At 42.8% G+C, this 18,974-nt stretch overlaps 1 protein-coding gene across 2 annotated transcripts; it reads right to left on the bottom strand.

Moving 5' to 3' along the window:
* Positions 1-540: 540 nt before the first annotated feature.
* Positions 541-18,774, bottom strand: LOC130385458 (carotenoid-cleaving dioxygenase, mitochondrial-like). Of its 2 annotated transcripts, none has more exons than XM_056593965.1 (12): positions 18,657-18,774; positions 15,103-15,307; positions 14,643-14,854; positions 13,330-13,445; positions 12,375-12,477; positions 11,860-11,988; positions 11,376-11,536; positions 9,978-10,145; positions 9,155-9,292; positions 7,974-8,156; positions 7,364-7,474; positions 541-4,433 (listed from the first exon to the last, which is right to left on the bottom strand). In XM_056593965.1, the coding sequence occupies exons 1-12, from the start codon at positions 18,682-18,684 to the stop codon at positions 4,317-4,319; spliced, it is 1,671 nt and encodes a 556-aa protein (XP_056449940.1). In that variant the 5' UTR covers positions 18,685-18,774; the 3' UTR covers positions 541-4,316. The 2 variants fall into 2 exon arrangements, with proteins under 2 accessions (XP_056449940.1, XP_056449939.1); XM_056593964.1 differs by having other exon boundaries at positions 15,103-15,310.
* Positions 18,775-18,974: the final 200 nt, after the last annotated feature.

Here is an 18,974-nt window from a genome sequence, read left to right on the forward strand (position 1 = left end):
AAAGCTCTCTCAAACCCCTATTTTATTGTTTTTACAAAGATTAACATACCTTGAATTACACAATAAAAAATAGCTTGAATAGAATTTCATCAAAATAATTACCAAAATAAGGAAGGACCGGTATAGGTCTAAAAGTGATTTAAGTTCATATAGGCCGCATTTAATATTATTTGGAGTTTCTCAGTTATACATCAACCATTCACATCTTACCACCTTGTGCAGTGTGCATGACCTAACCGACCTCAGATCAGCAAAACATGCCCAACAAATTAACTTTATTCATGATCCATCAGTATTCATGACAATAACATTTGCAACGAGACCCACTAAATTGATAATAATATCGATTTCCTGTCATGTGTGCTGTGTGTAGGCATAGAGGTGCCATTATACAGCTATTGTTAGAAATGACAGTAGGCCATGGTCATATTTATGAATATTGTAACTAATGGACCGGTGCTTGTTTTAGATTCTGCACACACACACACACACACACACACACACACACACACACACACACACACACACACACACACACACACACACACACACACACACACACACACACACACACACACACACACACACACGTACGCTGTTCACAGCGGGGATGCCTCGGGGAGGAGGACTGAATCCTGGCACTGCTTTATCAAGTGACTGGCCCTCTGCTCTGATTCGAAACATAAGATGTAGCCTATATGAATACTTATGATGAAAAAGATCGTCAGTGTTTTTGCTCACGGGTGCAATATTTAAAAGTTTGAAAATAACCGTGAATAATCAAGTTTAAGCTATTGAGACGGTTTTGCTGTGCAGACAGTGCGTGCTCATGAAGCGTCGGGTCATAGCAAGTGATAGAGCGCCCTTGCGTGGCAGTTACAGGCAACAGCATGCACCGCAGTGCAATTATTTTTGAGGAAGAACTATTTTCAAAGAAAAAATATTTCACTTTTAGTTAGTTAATGATTATCTTTCAATCATTATCATTCTGTTCCATGTTTCGATATAGTATTATAGGTATGTTTAAGAATATATTCTTAAGAGATGGTATATTGTCCATAAAGTTTAACAACACACATTGATTAATTTAGTATTTTTTCCACAAAATCATTTTGGTTTTTAAGAATTACACTATTAACCGTTGCAAATGGAAATGGCAAATGCCACATGGACTTTTGACTGTGAATTGAAAGACATTTTAATTAATTAGCCGCTCGTTATATCGGGATAATGCTTAACCCTGCAGTCAGCCACCCCAAGCAATTCAATTCAGTTGATTCTACTCTGCAATATAAATCATTAAAAAACAACAACAAAAAAAAACACCACAAATGCCCAAAAGGAAAGACTCCATCGATTATAGTGCATTAAGAATTACATTATAAACCGTTTCAAATGGAAATGGCAAATGCCACATGGACTTTTGACTGTGAATTGAAAGACATTTTAATTAATTAGCTGTTTGAAAACAAGATTTCCACATTAAAACTTCCAAACATGAGAATATGATATTTTTATTCCATGCATGCAGTTCTCAGTAAATGATATAAGTCGTTTAAACACAATATTCAATCATACAGTGGATACAAAAAATTCATAAAAAAATATGAATATGAAAAAGTTGTTGATTTGGCTGAACCCCAGTTAGATTCAAGTGCATATAAACAATTGCCTGTATTCCTCAGGCACTTGGGTGTGTGGATTGGCTAAGGGTCCTGCAGCAGCTACGCCTATTGTGACGCCCTGCCCCTCTCTCTGCCTATTGGTTGTGGGTGGAGATTGGGAAAGGGCGTCAGGCCAATTGGCCACACCTGTGGATCCTAGGGATCCAGAGATTTAAGGGCTGGGTAGCCATGTGTTGAGTCTCTCTTTTGCTGCTTCTAGGCTGGGCTCCGTCTTCCACCCGCCATGTGGTTTTAAGTATCATCCTTTTGTTTAAATATAATTGCTTATGTTTACTTTAACGAGTAAAAACGGGTTACTAATAAACTAGTTTCTCTTTATGTCATGTGTGGACTCCCTTTGTTTTGCCACTACCTGACCCGGTGTGTGACAAAATGGAGGCACGTCCAATTGTTTAGTTTGTTAAGGGTCATTTGGTCAAATTCAGCCTGGATGGTCTGAATATGGTTTGTGTGCTGGCATTTGCTTTGTGTTCCTGTTAGGAATTGTAGTTTTGCATTAGTTGTTTGGTTTCAAAGGATTGATTGGCTTATTGGTAGCACCTGTTGAAGCCAAGTCAGTAGCTGCCAGTGTTGGGAGTTCCACATGTGACTTTTGTCTTTTGGATTTCAGTTTTAGGAGGGATTTGGTCGGTGGAGTTTGGAAGTAGTAGAGCATTGTGTCCTATGTTTTGTTTTTTTGCTTAAAGGTTAGTGTTTTGGTGGTAGTCAATAAAATCAAGGTTGGAACTTTGAGTTTGGTTATTGGGGACAGTCTTGTAATGTGGTATGGAACCATGAATCCCCTGTGAGGCTAAGAAGACTGGTTTCCAATAGGGGGACTGGTCTTGGGGAATTTTAGTGTGGCTGCAAAAGTGGGTAGAGCGGTTGTCTCGGGAGCACATCCCCGGTGTAAGAGAGGGTCGCTGATTGCCAGTTGCCTTTTTCTTCCCGGTGGGCTAAAGTGCATAAATACCCCCCATCAGTAGCGGCACGAAGACTAGGGATGGAGTTAAGGTAGTTATGGGGTCGCTAATGTCTTAGTTAGTCAGGGCTGGGGAGGTTCCATTTTGGTTTGGCTGTCCCAGACTTTGTTAGTGGTTCCAGCTGATATTGTTTTTTTTTTTTTTCTTTCTCCTATTCTATTTTGTGAGTGTAGGTAGTCCAGGTATGGCATCTACAGTGGATACATTTGTTGTCTCACCGTCAGTAGCACTACTGGATCAGTGTACTAAAGACCAATTACTGCTAATTGCTGAGAAATATGAGATTGAGATATTGGATAAAAATCTAAAGGAGTCTGTTAAGGGAAGTTTGATGGCAGGGTTGCTGGAATTACTGCCATGAGCGAGGGCACTGGAAAAATGATTGTCCTAGACACCAGGTATTGTGAAGAGCTTTGTCTGGTAGTAGAGTTGGTTGGTATGGCGATGAATTGGTTGGTATGGAGATGAGTTGGTTGGTATGGAGATCGAGTTGGTTGGTATGGAGATCGAGTTGGTTGGTATGGAGATGAGTTGGTCGGTATGCAGATGAGTTGGTCGGTATGCTAGAAGTTGGGAGTGGAAGTTGGGCATCGCCATGTCTGTTGGTCAGTAAGCCGGACACAACTTTTAGGCCATGTACTGATTTTCGTAAAGTTAACGTTACGAAGCCAGATGTGTTTCCTCTTCCCCGCATGGAAGACTGTATAGATCAGGTGGGGTCTGCCGTTTATGTGACTAAGTTTGACCTTTTGAAAGGTTATTGGCAGGTTCCCCTGTCTGTGTGTGACACTATCATGTATCCAATGGGAAGTCTTGGTTGGAGTCAGATGGATATCTCGGGGCCAATTGTAGCCAATGAGGCAACTTTGGTGGATGTGTCACATAAAAAGAGCAACTGACCTGATTTTGTCCTATTCTTATACTGGAAATAGCCTTCTGAGAGTCACAGTACCTCCAAGCAGTCAAAAGAATATCCCTATTGTACCTAGTGGTTACAAGATATACTGTATACAACTAATAACGTATATGTTTGATGTATGTATATCATTACAGAGATGATTACAATCATTCAAGAATATAAAGCCATTATGTAAAATCAGCCTTCAGAGATGGCTTAGATCATGGTGCTCAGCTAAAGCAGCCTCTGTCTGAGCCATGGAACATATCACTTTGAACATGAATTCACATATTCAATAGCAAACACCTTGCTTGTCAATCACAGATGCTTGAAATGCAACACTTATCAATACAAAAACACCTGCACAGGGAGGGAGCACAGATGGAGGGAGATTTGGGGTTGTTTGTAGCTCACTCTTAACCATTCTCTAATCGTACCTACATTTAGGTATGATGCCTGATAAATGTGTATAGTACCGAGCTCTGATATCACTCAGATCTTTCATATCAACCTATTTGAAATCTCAAATTGTGTACTTTGTAAGGCAGTTCACACAATTCAGACTAAACTTGACTAGGAATCACAATAGGAAAATTGTCCTGTCAATCTAAATATGACAATATTGGTTCAAAATTAGTTGATTCATTTTATGTTAATACCTTCTCTGTCCTACCCCTGGGTTGGCCCTGTCCCAGAGTCCCACCCTGGGAGAGCTGTGATGAGAACACTGTCCCCCTGGACGTTGGTCAGGGCGGGTTTAGACCGATATGTTTAGGCGGTTGGGTTAAAGGTTCCGTGGAATCCGTAGGGAATGTTGACCGGCACATTAGCTCTTCCAAGCTCCTCGAATGTTTGGGCATCCAAGACAAGGAGGAAGGTTCCTTTATCCTATGAAAAAATAAGACATAACATTGACATACGAATTATATAATTAATTTGGGTTAACACAATAGTAATTCTTGAAATTTGCTTTGGGTAGTTTTATTCAAATATAATAAAATATAAACATGGTTCCATTGTTTCACCAAGACAATCATCTGAGCTTCTCTTCTAGAGCATTTTAAAAAGCACCCTTTGTTTTCCTTCTCCAGCTCGTTATATCGGGATAGTGCTTAACCCTGCAGTCAGCCACCCCAAGCAATTCAATTCAGTTGATTCAACTCTGCAATATAAATCATCAAAAAAAAAAACCCACAAATGCCCAAAAGGAAAGACTCCATCGATTATAGTGCATCCAATTTACGAGCCACTATATTGTAGTGTGTCTCCGCTGTACTCAGAGCAGCGCGTGCTTACGTCTGCAGTCTCCCTGCTTATTGTTCCGTCCGCCAAGCTACAACCCTGGCCTGTAATTCTCTCTTTCTGCAGCCAACAGCCCTATAAAAATCGTGATAAATGTCCTCCGATAGCCACCATCAGCAGGAACGCGTGTGGTCGTAAAAGGTTTTATTCTTGCCCACATATCGCTTCATTACCTGAACTTATATCACCCGTATACTCCGGGTCTGAGTGGACGTTTTTCAAAAGTTGCTCGCTGTAAACGGCATCGTAGTTCATGAGTTTACTTTGAAAATAACTTTGGGGTGGTGTTAAATAACAGCTTTTGTAGGCGTGTGTGTGGTGTTATTTTCACAAAGCACAACTAACCTGTCATGTCCATTATCTGCTATATGGAGGACTAGAATGTTTTCCCCCAGCCTGCGTTGGTCAGAGCCAATATTTATATTCCTCCTTGGTAAAGCGAGAGTGCGACTAGAACCCATACGTCTCAGACTACAGGCAGAACACGTGTCTGATCATCGTCATGTCTGTTTCATTACCAATGTCACATGTTCCATGTTTGCAAGTGCATTCTGTGTGTGCATATATATATATATATTTTTTTTTTTACTATTATTTGAGTGGTATACTGACATTTTTGGGATTTTCTTATAATTACAATCACACCTCCAGACAGAACGGCTGCACTGTTTTTCATTGGAGGGGTCACGCAAGGGAAGACATACATTGTTTAGTAGGAGATAATGTAGAATATAATAAACATGGAAATAATGACATTAACCTTTTCTTCATATATTTATATGAAAGAACACATTTATCTAACATAATAACGCAGGACGCAGTCGAGAATTCTACTCTGCAAGTGTTGTGTGGCCAACACAAGAACACAAACACTTTTATATTATAGCCTATCGCAGAATTTAATACCGTAAATTCTTTTAAGAGGCATTTTATGTATTTGGTTTGTCTAGGATAGACGAGGAATTTAGTTTGACGTTCAATATTTCCCCTGTTTTTCTTCCTAAACTCAATAGCTCATTGAGAGCCAAAATAAATCAGATGAGACTTGTTTACACATTTTACAGTTTCACACATTCCTGAGTGCCACACGATGCCCTTGATATTAGGAAAACCACACGTTGAAAACTAATATCAGCACTCCAATTGTGTGAAATATTGTCCAATGTCCAAACTGATCTGAAAGTAATCTGTCCTTCTTCAAAAAGCTATTTTGTTTTGCAAGCGAATACAGTCCATCTAAAATCACTTCGGTCCCTTTCTATCCAAACTGTCATCCACCACCTTAACTATGTTAAAGGAACGAATGGACAACCCGCTGTTGAAGACTCCAGGCATACTCTGCATGCATCAAGAGGCCAGCAGAGAAGGGGAACCAACAGTTATTGTTACGGCCTGTATAATGAACAATCTGAGAGACACGGATATGCCAGAAACCTTTAGTATATTTGGCCTACTTAATGTATTGTATGCACACAGAACACACCGTTATATTTTGCCATTGGTGCCATCTTGAATGCTCTCCTACGCTCCCATCTAGCGGTTTGGGATGGCAGTTCTGCAGACCTCTGCTCACACAACCTTCGGCGTCGCCTACGTAGGCATTTGATCTGGCGTCTTTTCTATCTCGCGCGTATGGGGGTGCTAGCCTCTATTCATCTCAAATGGATGGGCACTCGCGTTTGTGCACACAGTTGTGTTAGTTCAGGTAAAATGTACCGACTGAGTGTAGCTGGGTGGGTTTAACTGTTGTGTGGTTTAACTGTTGTGTAGTGTAACTTTTGTTCTCGAGGGTGAGTCCCCTTAACTTTAATTGGTGAGATGAACTCGACCACAATGGAAGACACCACCCCGAATCCTTATGTCTGAATAAAAGTATAAATATATTTATTTTGCACAATAGGAGAACAAAAGTATCCCCCCAGCATGTACCATCATTCTCCCCGAGCTACTCTTCTGGGTTTCTTTTATAAAGGGTTTTTAGAAATGTCAAGGTGATTCGAGCTAAAGGACTAATGACTAATGACCTTCTGGGCCGCCGCTGGGACAGGGCTCCCACGCAAGAGCACATTGTCCTGATTCTATTAAGAACTACTGGGTACGCATGTTGTCATTTTGCACCATGCATTATCAAGTTATGTAAAAAGTCGTGTTTAATTTCCTAAAAACTGTAACCCCCTCTTGTCACGATAGAAGTGACACGGCTGCACTTTGCTTTCAGTTGGTTGTGAAACACCGACCGCTTTTCAGCAGTGCATTTTTTATCCTTGAGGGAGTCATCCCAAAAGGATCAATAAAGCCTAATCTAATTTGAATGATTCTGCAACAACTTTGAATAAATTTTTCCATTCGCCCGTCGATCTTTCAAGTCGGTTCACGCACATTTGGGGTCAGAAACGCTTCACTGCCCCCTTGTTGTGGACCCCTTAATGTAACGGGGGACTTCAAACTCTGGCAGCTCTGCGGAGATCCAGGTCTCTGAGTCCCAACGTGGAGACATGCTGTGAACGCAGCCGTACCTGTGAGGGTGTGAGCACCACAGAGAGGATGACTCCTTGGTCTTCGTCCACAGCGTCGGGCGAGGGCACGAACACCGGCTCAGACGGGTAGAAGCCCTGCTGCTGCCACACCTGGGACGGACACACACACACACACACAATGAAGGTTTTTATGAAGTTTGGAAACATTTAGATATGGCCGATTCTTTATGTTAATAGCTCACCTGCTAAAAAAATTACAGACTACGCCAAAGTCACCCATTGGAAACATTTTTTTGAACGCGTTAGTGTTAAAAATGTATTCCAAATCCTTTGAGTTAAAGTCTGCTCGAAAAGTTTGTGTTTCATGTAATTTCTGTGTAATTGTTTAACACCCCATGTTGTATTTTGTATTATTTAAAGCTTAGGGTTGCTATACGTTACTATAACATCAACATTCCAAGCACCACTTTAAGCAAAGACTGCAACACACACACACACACACCCTATGGGTTGTCGACTTAGCTCTTGCTAATATCACTAACTTCAAGATGCAATTCAAGGCAGTTGAGGATCAATGTACGCGTTTAATTATTGCGTCGGTACATCATGTCCTGTATGACAGACCCCTCGTGGGCTCCTCCCAGCCCACCTTGAGGGACTTGTCCTTGAGGTCCATCTTCAGCAGGGAGTCCCCCACCAGGTGTCTGAAGCCACAGCCGTAGAAGTAGCGGTACGGCCGCGTGTTGTTCTGCCCATAGTTGATCTGAGGGAACTCCAGGCCTCCGTAGTCAAGGAGATCGTCGCCATGGAGATCCTCGTGCTGGCACAACACCTGCTCACAGAGAGAGACATGAACCCTCCTATTTATATTAACTACTGTAAGGCACAACCCAATATTGATTATTGATCGCCGTGTCACGACATTATCAAAGATCGGCATGGAAAAAAAAAATATAATGCATTTCAACTAAGTAGCAAACGTTTGTTAATATTGACAATCCTCAGGTAATTTAAAAATACAGATATTACACACACATTGCAGGCCAACATTTATTGTTCGTTTTTTCAGATTATTTTGATGAATATAGGCTGTTTCCTAAAGTGAAGGCTGCAGACTTGTTAGAACACTTCCTTGCTAGTCGCGTCCTATGGAGATGAGGCTAGAGTGCTGGCTAGAGTGCTGGTTAGCGTTTGTAGCGTTCAGAGTTTGGAACGACTCGCTAGTGTGGAAGCGCTTTAATATTGCTCCGGTGGTAAATATTTTAATTGTTGAAATTGTTATTTGCGACAGTAGTTTGTTTAAACACCAGCTACTTACATATTATAACAAATCAATCCAAGCAAAATTTTGCCTATCATTACGTTGCAAAAACGTTTAAAAATAAAATTCGCACTGGTACATTTTTTGCATTTACATGATCTATAAAATAAATAGGGCGCAAAATACTTCTGAAAACGTTCAAATAACTTAATACCCCGCGCAGCGTGTGAACTCAAAGGATTGTGGGTATTTTGGCTCGTTGATCCATCGATGCAACCTTGAAAAATCTCGGAATTCTCAAAACTAAAGATTGTGAAAAGGGCGCGGAATTCCGAGTGTTCTCAACATTGGAAAAGTGCTTGTCGGCGTTCTACGATGTAGCGTCCTTAAAAGGGCGGCCGTTTTGCCTGCTTCCTTCACATTGGGAAACAGCCATAGTTTTGGATTAACATTGTCTTTGCTTTGGCCTGTATTGGTTTATAGTTCTAGGTCTACCTTTTCAAGCAGACCAAGTAACCCCTCATAATTCATCTTATTTTTTCTTCCAATGCGACTGCGACCCCGCTCACCTTGTCCTGGCCGGTCTTTAAACAGGTGGCCAGGCTGTCGGGTCTGGTGTTGAGGTTCTGGTTACTCGGGGTGTCGCTGGTGACACCCAGCGGCAGGACAAAGCGCCTGGGGAACACCCTGGTCATCTCGTTATAGACCTGGAGGACAACCACATCATCAGCAGGTATTCTAGTGACACAAGCACATGGCTACCTGCCGCGCACTGCTGGGTTCTTTGGACGCTGAGCAAGGCTTGTCGGGGGGGGGCTCTCTGGCCGATGGAATATGGCCCAGGACAGTGAGGGGGGGGCACCTTCCTTCGGAGAGAACTCTCTTTCAGATGAGACGTTAGACCGAGGTCCTGACCCCATGTGATCACCCCAAGGTCCCATGGCACTAGGGGGGCGCTGATCTCGAGGTCCGGGCCAAATCCCCAACCTGGCTCTTGTACCGACGATCAGTGGCCATGATCATCTAATTAGATGCCGTCATTCCTCACCTCTCCACTATGATTGCCAGTGTGTGACATAATGGCTTTCGAACATTACTCAGGTGGGTGATTGGCTGACCTTATAAGGCAATCTAATTGGCTGACCTACTGGAGAACATGTCATTGGCTCACCTAATGGCGAGTGTCTTACTCATGATACATTTTCTTTTTGATCTGCTGACCTGATGGCGAGCACTTCATTGGCTGAGCATATTGGAGAGCTTTTCATTGGCCGAACCGATAGAGAGCGTCTTATTGGCTGACCTGACAAAGACCAACCATGGTCTGACCTGTTTGAGAGCATCTCATTGGCTGAGAGCCTCTCATTGGCTGAGAGCCTCTCATTGGCTGACCTGGTCGAGGGCGTCTCCAGACTTGCGGAGGTTCTGGATGAGGTAGTTGTTGATGGCCTGGCCGTCCTCTGAGCAGCACATGTCCAGCATGAGGAAGCCGTCTTCCTCGAAGGCGTTGATCTGATGGAAGGTGGAGATGGCCTTGGTGTGGTACCTCACCGAGCTCGCCTGTGGAGACGACACCACATTACATCACCATCACATGCACGCCAACCCCTGGCTTGACTCTGTTCTGCACGCCTGGCTGCAATTACACACACACACACACACACACACACACACACACACACACACACACACACACACACACACACACACACACACACACACACACACACACACACACACACACACACACTGCACGCTTGAGGTCGTACTGTACACGACATGGTTGAAGAATGGGCAAAGAAGCAAAGGATTGGTATTCTAGCATAGTGGCCAGCATGACCTCACTGCGGTTTCTCTAATGAAAACTACGAGCAGCATGGTGAGGCTGCCTTCATCATTATGCAGCTAACAGCTGGTAGAAACTTCCTAAAGTTTGAGACCAGCCTTAAATCTAGCAACTTTGCTCAAACCTGGCTCAAAGCGTTGATCTTCACAGCATCTTTGTTTTAAAGCCTTCCTCTGTGTATTGTATTCTTTACTCTTATTTGATATATATTTTTTATGGCCGTTTTAAATAAGCTGTATAAATAAACTTGCCTAGCTTTGACTAGTACTAGTGCAGCTAGTATTTATCCAATGAGTCAAACTGAATTCCTGTCTCCGCTTTACACTCAGTAAGTCGTTTGATTACACACTTCTAGAAACCACATTGATATGGGCAAACACTTTTAGATAATGAGTTCACTTACAAATCAGAGCTTGAGCAATATGAATAGGCTACAGGTAAACGTTTGGTTGAAGACAACAATGGAGGCCAATAATGGTGGAGTGTAAGAGGGGGAGAACGAGAGGAGCTGGAAGAGGAGCTGGAAAGACAAGGAAGAGGAGGGGGAAGAAGAAGATGAGGAAGATGAGGAAGACATAAGAGGAAAAGGAGGAGGAGGAGGAAGGGAAAGAAGAAGATGAGGAGGATGTGAAGAAGTGGAGGTGGACGAGAAGTAAGATGAGGGAGAGGAGAGAACGAGTTTTTGAAAAGGTATGTATTATACTTTCCTGGTTTTGTGCATAAAGGTTTTGTGGTTTGTGTATCGAGTTTTGCAAAAAAGTGTAATGCTTCTAAGATAGTGCCTTAGCAATCAGAAGAAAAAAAAAAATGAATCAAGTACCTCTTATCCAACATTGCTTATTTGATATTGTATATCGTTAATTGGAGAGTCTCTGTGCTGTAGAGCTCTCTGGGTCAGGCCATTACCCTTGTGTAATGCCGTGCAGCCTGCAGCCTCCACCCACCTGGCCTGTCTTCTTGTCCACCAGATGGAACACGGTGTCCTGCTTGGGGTCCCAGTAGATGCCTTCGCTCAGCCCCTTCCCTCTCAGCTTACAGGTCACGATCTTCAGCAGGTCCATCTTGATGGGCTGCTCGATGAAAACCACGTAATTCTCGGACATCGCTAGCGGGGAATAGAGACGGAGGACGGAGACCGGTGACAAGTTAAACGACGCATAATATTATGTTTAGGCTAGTATAACTTTCTCTACAATTACACCTTTTGGTAGTCAAACACCTTATTTGTCATCTTCTGATTAAATAAGGCAGCCTGACAAATAGTACATCAAAAACGATCGTGATAACCAATCGCTCCGTACGCAATCCAGAGGAGGGCAAATGAAATGTTGTCCCTAAAACGTTAAACACTGTGATTATCCTTTGACTGTGGAGAATCTGGGAAAAATATGGGTGGTTTTCCCAGGCCGTGGGCACCCGGTGAGTCACCGAAGCTGTGGTAGTAGGAGGGGTGGGACTTGTTGGCAGGCATGATGGAGCACAGCACTGTGGCTCCCTGAAGCGAGTCAGTGGAGTCCTTCTTCTCTGGAGGGACCCGCACGATGTTGTACAGCGCACCTGCAAGCAAGACCAGGGGGTCACACACACACACCCGTGCCCTTATACACACACACACACACACACACACACACACACACACACACACACACACACACACACACACACACACACACACACACACACACACACACACACACACACACACACACACACACACACACACCTGTACCCTTACACACACAAAACAAGATGACTCCAAAACCAATATAAGCACACACTTCCATACGTACACAGAAACACACCCACACACATAAACACAGTAACAAACGTGACGTCACACGATCCCGCTGGTGCTGTTATTCTTATTTCCAGCATTTGGAATGGGGTATGTTGATGTTTACGTTGGGAGAGCTTTCCACTGCCCACAGCCTGGCCACACGCACCTTTGCTGCCGTACGAGTTGCCCATGTTGTACACCGTCCCATCAGGGTCGCAGTGGGGGTGGGCCGTGGCCCCGTTCACAGCCACAAACTTACTCCAGTCGACCTGCAATGTAGACATAACACAAAACCATGAATGTTAATCATTACTCATGACTGTTTGACTTGTTAGCTAAAAAAGCAAGATCTCAAAGGCTCTGGTTTGAGTTAGTTGTTTACATTGTTGGCATGTAAACTAGCCAGGATTTTTGTTATATTCACCGCTTCTCGCGGTGTACATTGCGTTCAGGAATTAGGCAGTTGGCTAGCCATTGACATCAATTATGTTCTAGACGAGTGTTTAGCATCTCCCATGACTGTACATTGTTTTTTTCAACAGAAGTGAGCACATACTAACTTCTGTGGATAGGGAGTTTTCTCCAAAAACAATCCACACGTTTCAATAATTAGTTTACCCACCACTGGGCTGGCATATCTATGTCGATGTCTGCGTCTATGTTGACATGCTTTTCGACATAGACAACATCAACAATTAATTAAATCAAATCAACCTGGAGTCTTGGCAAAACCGGCCTTAATTATAGTAAATAAGTAAAGTTTATTTATATTGCGCAATTTAGAGACAAAGGTTCCACAGTGCTTCACAATCATAAAATAAATATGAGACAATAAAAAACACATAAGGGTAAAAAGGCATAAAATACTGTACAACCCGCATAGCTCTAGACAAAAGCCTGCATGTAAACATGAGTCTTAAAAGGAAACGCCCAGATATCTCGGACTCTGTGTACACTGTTAAAGTGTCCACAGAGTCTGCAGTAAGTAGAGGGAGAGGGCGTGCATTCCACTGGCTAACACCAAAAGCATGAGCAACCAGTTTTGAATTGGGTGCAGGGAACAGTAAATAACAGATGCTCTTATGTGTTCTATTGGGGTTTATTTTGTGGTGAATGATTACCTTTTCTATCGACGCTAGGGTTTCTGGATCCACTTTGTGCATCAAGTTGGTCTCAGTGCTGACGTAGTAGTCTCCCTTGTATTTCACAAAGCTCACACTTGCATTGTCCGTGGGCTCTGCAATCAGAAAATGTTCACAACGTTATACTGCAGATCGATCTATATATCTATCCATCCATCTATATATATATATATATAGACAAGCTATATTTCAGATTCAGTTGATTTCATACATGTATTTGAAATGCAATTGAGTTTAAAACTCGAGTTAATTGAAGGAGTTTGCCCGCTCAGTGTGCCAACACAGCTGTTTTGTGACATGAGGGCTCCAGAGATCCACCCTTGTTTGCCCGCTGGAATGCTGAACTTGCACTTACGCAGAAGTCATAGCATGTGACCGGAATGAGGCAGGGAAGTTCAAGACTGCAGCCATTCCCTCGTAAACATTCTTTGCGTTTCATGTGACCTCTTCACCAGCAGACATTGGTTGGGGGATGCATCGCGCTAGTGCTGGGCGTAAAGAGGAACATCTGTTTCCCATCGTCACTGTACAGCCAGAGGAGGCCCAAGGAAATGTAACCAAACACTGTGAACCACACTCTATGGACCACACTCTATGGACCACACTCTATGGACCACACTCACCATGAACCACAGGCGCTATGAAACACACTCACTGACTTCTAACAGAAGACATGAGCATGTTGTGGCTTAAATATTTGTGAATTATATTAACAATACTCTTGTTTTATTTTGTCATTTAGCACATGCTTTTATCCAGGGCAGGTAGATAAAAGCATCTATACCTACATCTAGGCTGCAGACCTTCTTGGTGATTATCTCGTCTTGAAACGTGTGGTTGTCTAAAAAACTGTGTCGCAGATGTAACACAGCAGAATAAGAGAGTAGGCCTTCACACAGCACAGCTGGCCACAAGCTGACCGGGCGCCCTTCCAGACGGCCATCTTCTATAGCGTGTATTTTAACAGCCACACCCTGTCACGTGTCTTCAATCTGTTGTATTTCAGAGCATGTTGCGTGGTTCTATTTGACATGTACCGGTATATTTTCTCAAGTCAAACAGCAATCGGTCAAAAGGCAGCTTGATGTTAAAACAGGATAAAGAACCAATGCCACCACAAATTCTACATTTTGAAGCCAGAACACCATGTATCCAGTAACTATCCCCTCTATTGTAGTATCACAGTATCCAGTAACTAACCCCTCTATTGTACTATCGCAGTATCCAGTAACTAACCCCTCTATCATAGGAACAGTCAACATTTCCAGTCCTCATTTCAGCCGGTCACTTACTGATCATCTCAAAGCGGGAGAGAAAGCGCTGGAAGAAGTTTTGACAGGGGTCGGGGAGGGCCAGCGTCCCGAACTCGGACACCATGATGCGGTCCTTCTCGCTGTTCTTCCTGTAGGAGTCGCTCTGCAGGAAGCGACTGCGGTAGGTCACCTCTCCCTCCTGGATCTTGAACTGATGCAGTAACGCCATGCCGTCAAACCAGTGGTTATAGCTGCGGAAGGGAAGGGAACATTCAAGGCGTCGTCACTCCTAGGATGGGGAGGATTAGGGCTGATACAGATCGCCACTTGATCTACCGAAAATGAATTTTACACATTTTGGACAACATTGTCCAATGGTTGCCGACATTTGCGGCCAGTAAATCAGTGGACCAACATATTTAGTTGACAGAAAAATCATTAACACAATAAATATAAAGAATTAAATTATCATGTGCATCATTTTTGGTTTCGGACTCACTGCGTGTTCCCAAACTCAAACTTTCCGGGCCCATTGCGGAGCAGGTTGCCGCGGATCCAAGAGGGGATGGTCCCCTGCACGGCGGTGGGGATGGGCTCTAGGGTCTCCTCCACGGAGCGCACCAGGGGGGCGATGCACTCCAGGCCCTTAAGCACCCCCGAGGCCCTCTGCTCCTCCCCGACGCCGTCGGACAGCATGGTGTCATCTGCTTGGAAAGCAAGGTGGTTTATATAGACACATAAAACCTGCCATGGCTTACACATCGAGGGAGACACATACCAGACCTTAAACACGGATAAAAACGGTATACAAACACACCAATGCGAGGGAAAAACTTAACAAGTAGAATATGAACCCTTTCAACTTCACCGTCCCCTGCTGAAAGTTTAAATTAAAAAAAACACAACTCTAGTGTGTTGTGGTTAAGGAAAGTATGTTTCATACACATCCTTTCCTTGACGGTATACCTAGGTGCTTGTAACGAGTGTGTGGCTTGTGCGTAGACGCCCACATCAGTCATTTATGAACAGCGTCAGTAATTCATGTTTGTTACTGATTGTCCCACAACCAGGGTTGGGGAAGCAATTAAGGAGCTAGATAGATGCTCCACACACACACACCCCCACCCCGCTGCGTTTGGTTAAAGTTTTAATGTTGTTTGATGACCGACTTCCACGATCGTTTGAGAATGAGAACGAGGGAGGAGCTGCGTCTGACTGACTCAGCTGAGAACCGTTGATTCCATGATTAAATTCCCCGCTACCGGAAACTCGACTGAGCGAACGAATGAACGAATGATTCTGAACGATTCCTCTTGGCGAATTGACCGACGCGAACTGAATCAAGGAAGAAGAGAATCATTGAATCCATCACTAATCAGGTCCATGGTTGAAATAGAATTTGCCGCCACAGTCGCGTGATGACAGCGTTCACTCCCTGAGTGACATAACGTAACAGCCAATCAGCGTTCAACCGGCCAACCATTCCCTACACTGCAGTCCGGAGTGAACTGCAGCATTGAGGAGAAAGGGATTGTTGCCGTTTGCGAATCTAGGAGCTCTATATATATATAATAGTATATCATATAGGTGTCATATAGGTATCATATAGGTGGAGATCCAGTGCTTTAAGCACCGCCTCTGGCGGTCATCCAGGATTCATAGAACCGTAGTTACATTCGTAACTTTCGTTTTTCGGGACAGAACCGATCCCTTGGCATTGTCTGACGATATTCTTTATGAGAGATACAGATTCTCATCAGAGGGTATTCGTTATTTGATCGTCCTTGTTGGACCGTCTGTAGGCAATGCTACACAAAGAAGCCGTGCACTTACTGTTGCGCAGTGTGTCTGTGTTTCAAGTTCGAAGGCGGCCCCACTTTCAACGCACATTAACTTTGATAGTAGTTTGATAGAACGATAGTCACGTGCCGTGTTGTCCATTATCCCTTATATAACCGCTATGTCAGTGACACAATTAGGCCTAGGCATTTTTTATTAAAAAACACAAGTTTTTTTCTCCTTTGACTATGTTTATATAAAATATGTGCATAACTACATACATAATGGTAATATTTCAAATATCACGGTAAACAATTTCGTTTAAAAAACGTTGTTGATTGTTAAGATCGCAACGGTAAGGCACGATAAGGTCCCCTAGCTCGTGGCCTATAATGTGAAACGCGGGAAGTATGGGGTGCTTCCCGCGCCTGGATTTATAGAGAGAAACTTTATTTTGCCCAAAATAATACTAGCATTTTAAACACACATTATGAAAACGTCATAATTTTTATGTTTTCAGACAACAGAGAGGAGTTGGTTTGCAAGAGGAGGCATTATCTCGATGGTGGAGACAAACTGTCGAGCCCGGAGGAGAAAGGGAAGGGGAAAAGGAAGAAACTGAAGAATTATTCTGACGACGACGACGACGTATGGCTGGTAGGTAACTAAAGTTTTATCACAGAATGTCATCTATAGGCCTTGTGGATGAGTTAAATTAAAATCGTTGAAAAACTAAACTTCATTATGATTTAAAGGATCCTCAGTTAAGTCAATGTAAGAAGAAGAAGAGAAAAAAACACAGGTCTTAACGTCTTAATGGAACTGGAAAAGCAAGGTATTGGTGCAGTGATGTACAAATATTCACCGTATGGAAGTGCTTCTTAACATCAGTGAATTATTGTAATGTGATGTAGCCTAATGTTGTCTGTCATATTGTACACCATGGGGTCGCCAACTGGCCTGCTTTGCCTGGCCTGTCAGATCATTGAGACTTTTTGCTTTCTGTCAACTTATTAAGCATATTAACAAGATTAGATTTGAGTATTCATCTCCTGTTCCGCCTGCATTGTCTACTCGCTCAGGCTCATCCCCCCTGCTGACCTCTGTTGTACAGTCTTGATGTAACCCTTAACTCTATGTGTACATCTTCTGTTTGTCATAGGATCATGTCAGCTGAACTCAATTAATGAAACCAGGAATGAAGTAAGATCCACTAATGCAATAAACTGTCTGCACTTAATGTTCTACCTACAATTAAAGTTTTTATTTCCTAACTCTATAGTATAGGGATAGATACAGCAATATATTCCTGTAATCTATCAGCTGTAAGCCTTGTACCCTCTAACTGGCTTCTGTAGGTATTTGCCCAGGTGTATGTGAGTCAGTTTTGTTTTTTTAATGGAATTTTTATTTTCAGTGCCATCACCCATCTTGTGAGCTTTTAAAGGAAAACAACCACAGGCTGCAGAGGGAAAATTATTCTCTCAAGGCAAAAATAGCAACATTGAAATTAAATGCTATTGTTGAAAACATTGTGTTTTTTTTACACAAGGGTTTTTCTGTTTTACATGTTAGCTAAAAGGCTATTATGAATCCTTTTTATCAGGGCTGCCAGACGTTCTGCAGAAGATGGAGGAGTTTCTCCGCTCAGCACCAAGACCAACGACAACACCATTCCAGTTCAAAAACACTGCAATATTTACTATATAGGCCCTATATATACTATAGTAAACATTGTAGTGTTTTTTAACCTTACTATAGTAGTTTTACTACAGTAAACTATAGTATACTACAGAAAATTCTATAGTTTACTATAGTAAACTATAGAATTTTTTCATGTGGGAGGTTCGTGGTATACCCCCCTGGTCTCTCAGAACCTGTTTGTATTCTATGGTACGAAGTACGACTACTTTTTAGTTATTAGTAGGCCTAATTGATTGATGGAACAATGCAAAATTATTCCAAACCATTAATGCTGCATCTTTCTTCCAGCTCAGCATGAAAACATGTGGTAAATCCAACTGTATCATAACTACAGCTGGAGAATTGCCACTGAAACATTTTAAAGGAATATATACATACAATTTTCTTTATATTCGTGGCACAATGTTTTATCAAATCAACATAAAACGATCGATGTACATAGACGAACCCATCAACAAGAATTAGCAAGTAGCCCGCTGGGAAAACCATCAAGTTCAAGGCTATTTTAAACAGGCCTGCTATTGGGATGAGAATGACAACACAAGCTTTTCGGATGTAAAATATGCCTACCTGGACCGTCCATCTTCACAGGTGCCATGATGATACTGCGTCGAACAAACAAAACCCTTCCGATGACTTACGAACGCATGACAGTTCTATGTTGTTGCTGCGCAGTAGATCCTACGCGCAGCCCGCTGGCAGAGTGTGACGTAATGCTGTTAGGTAACGCAACAACATCGACGGAGGCTGCGCTGCCTGCATCCAAAATGCACGATTTTGAAACACATAGTACGGATTCAGGAACGTATGTAACCGAAATACATTTCATTGTAATTTCACTTGAAAGGCTGCAATTCAATGAATGCTTATTTTTAAGATTCAGTGCGT

Source organism: Gadus chalcogrammus, chromosome 7 (assembly GCF_026213295.1).
Source record: "Gadus chalcogrammus isolate NIFS_2021 chromosome 7, NIFS_Gcha_1.0, whole genome shotgun sequence".
Taxonomy (NCBI): Eukaryota; Metazoa; Chordata; class Actinopteri; order Gadiformes; family Gadidae; genus Gadus; species Gadus chalcogrammus.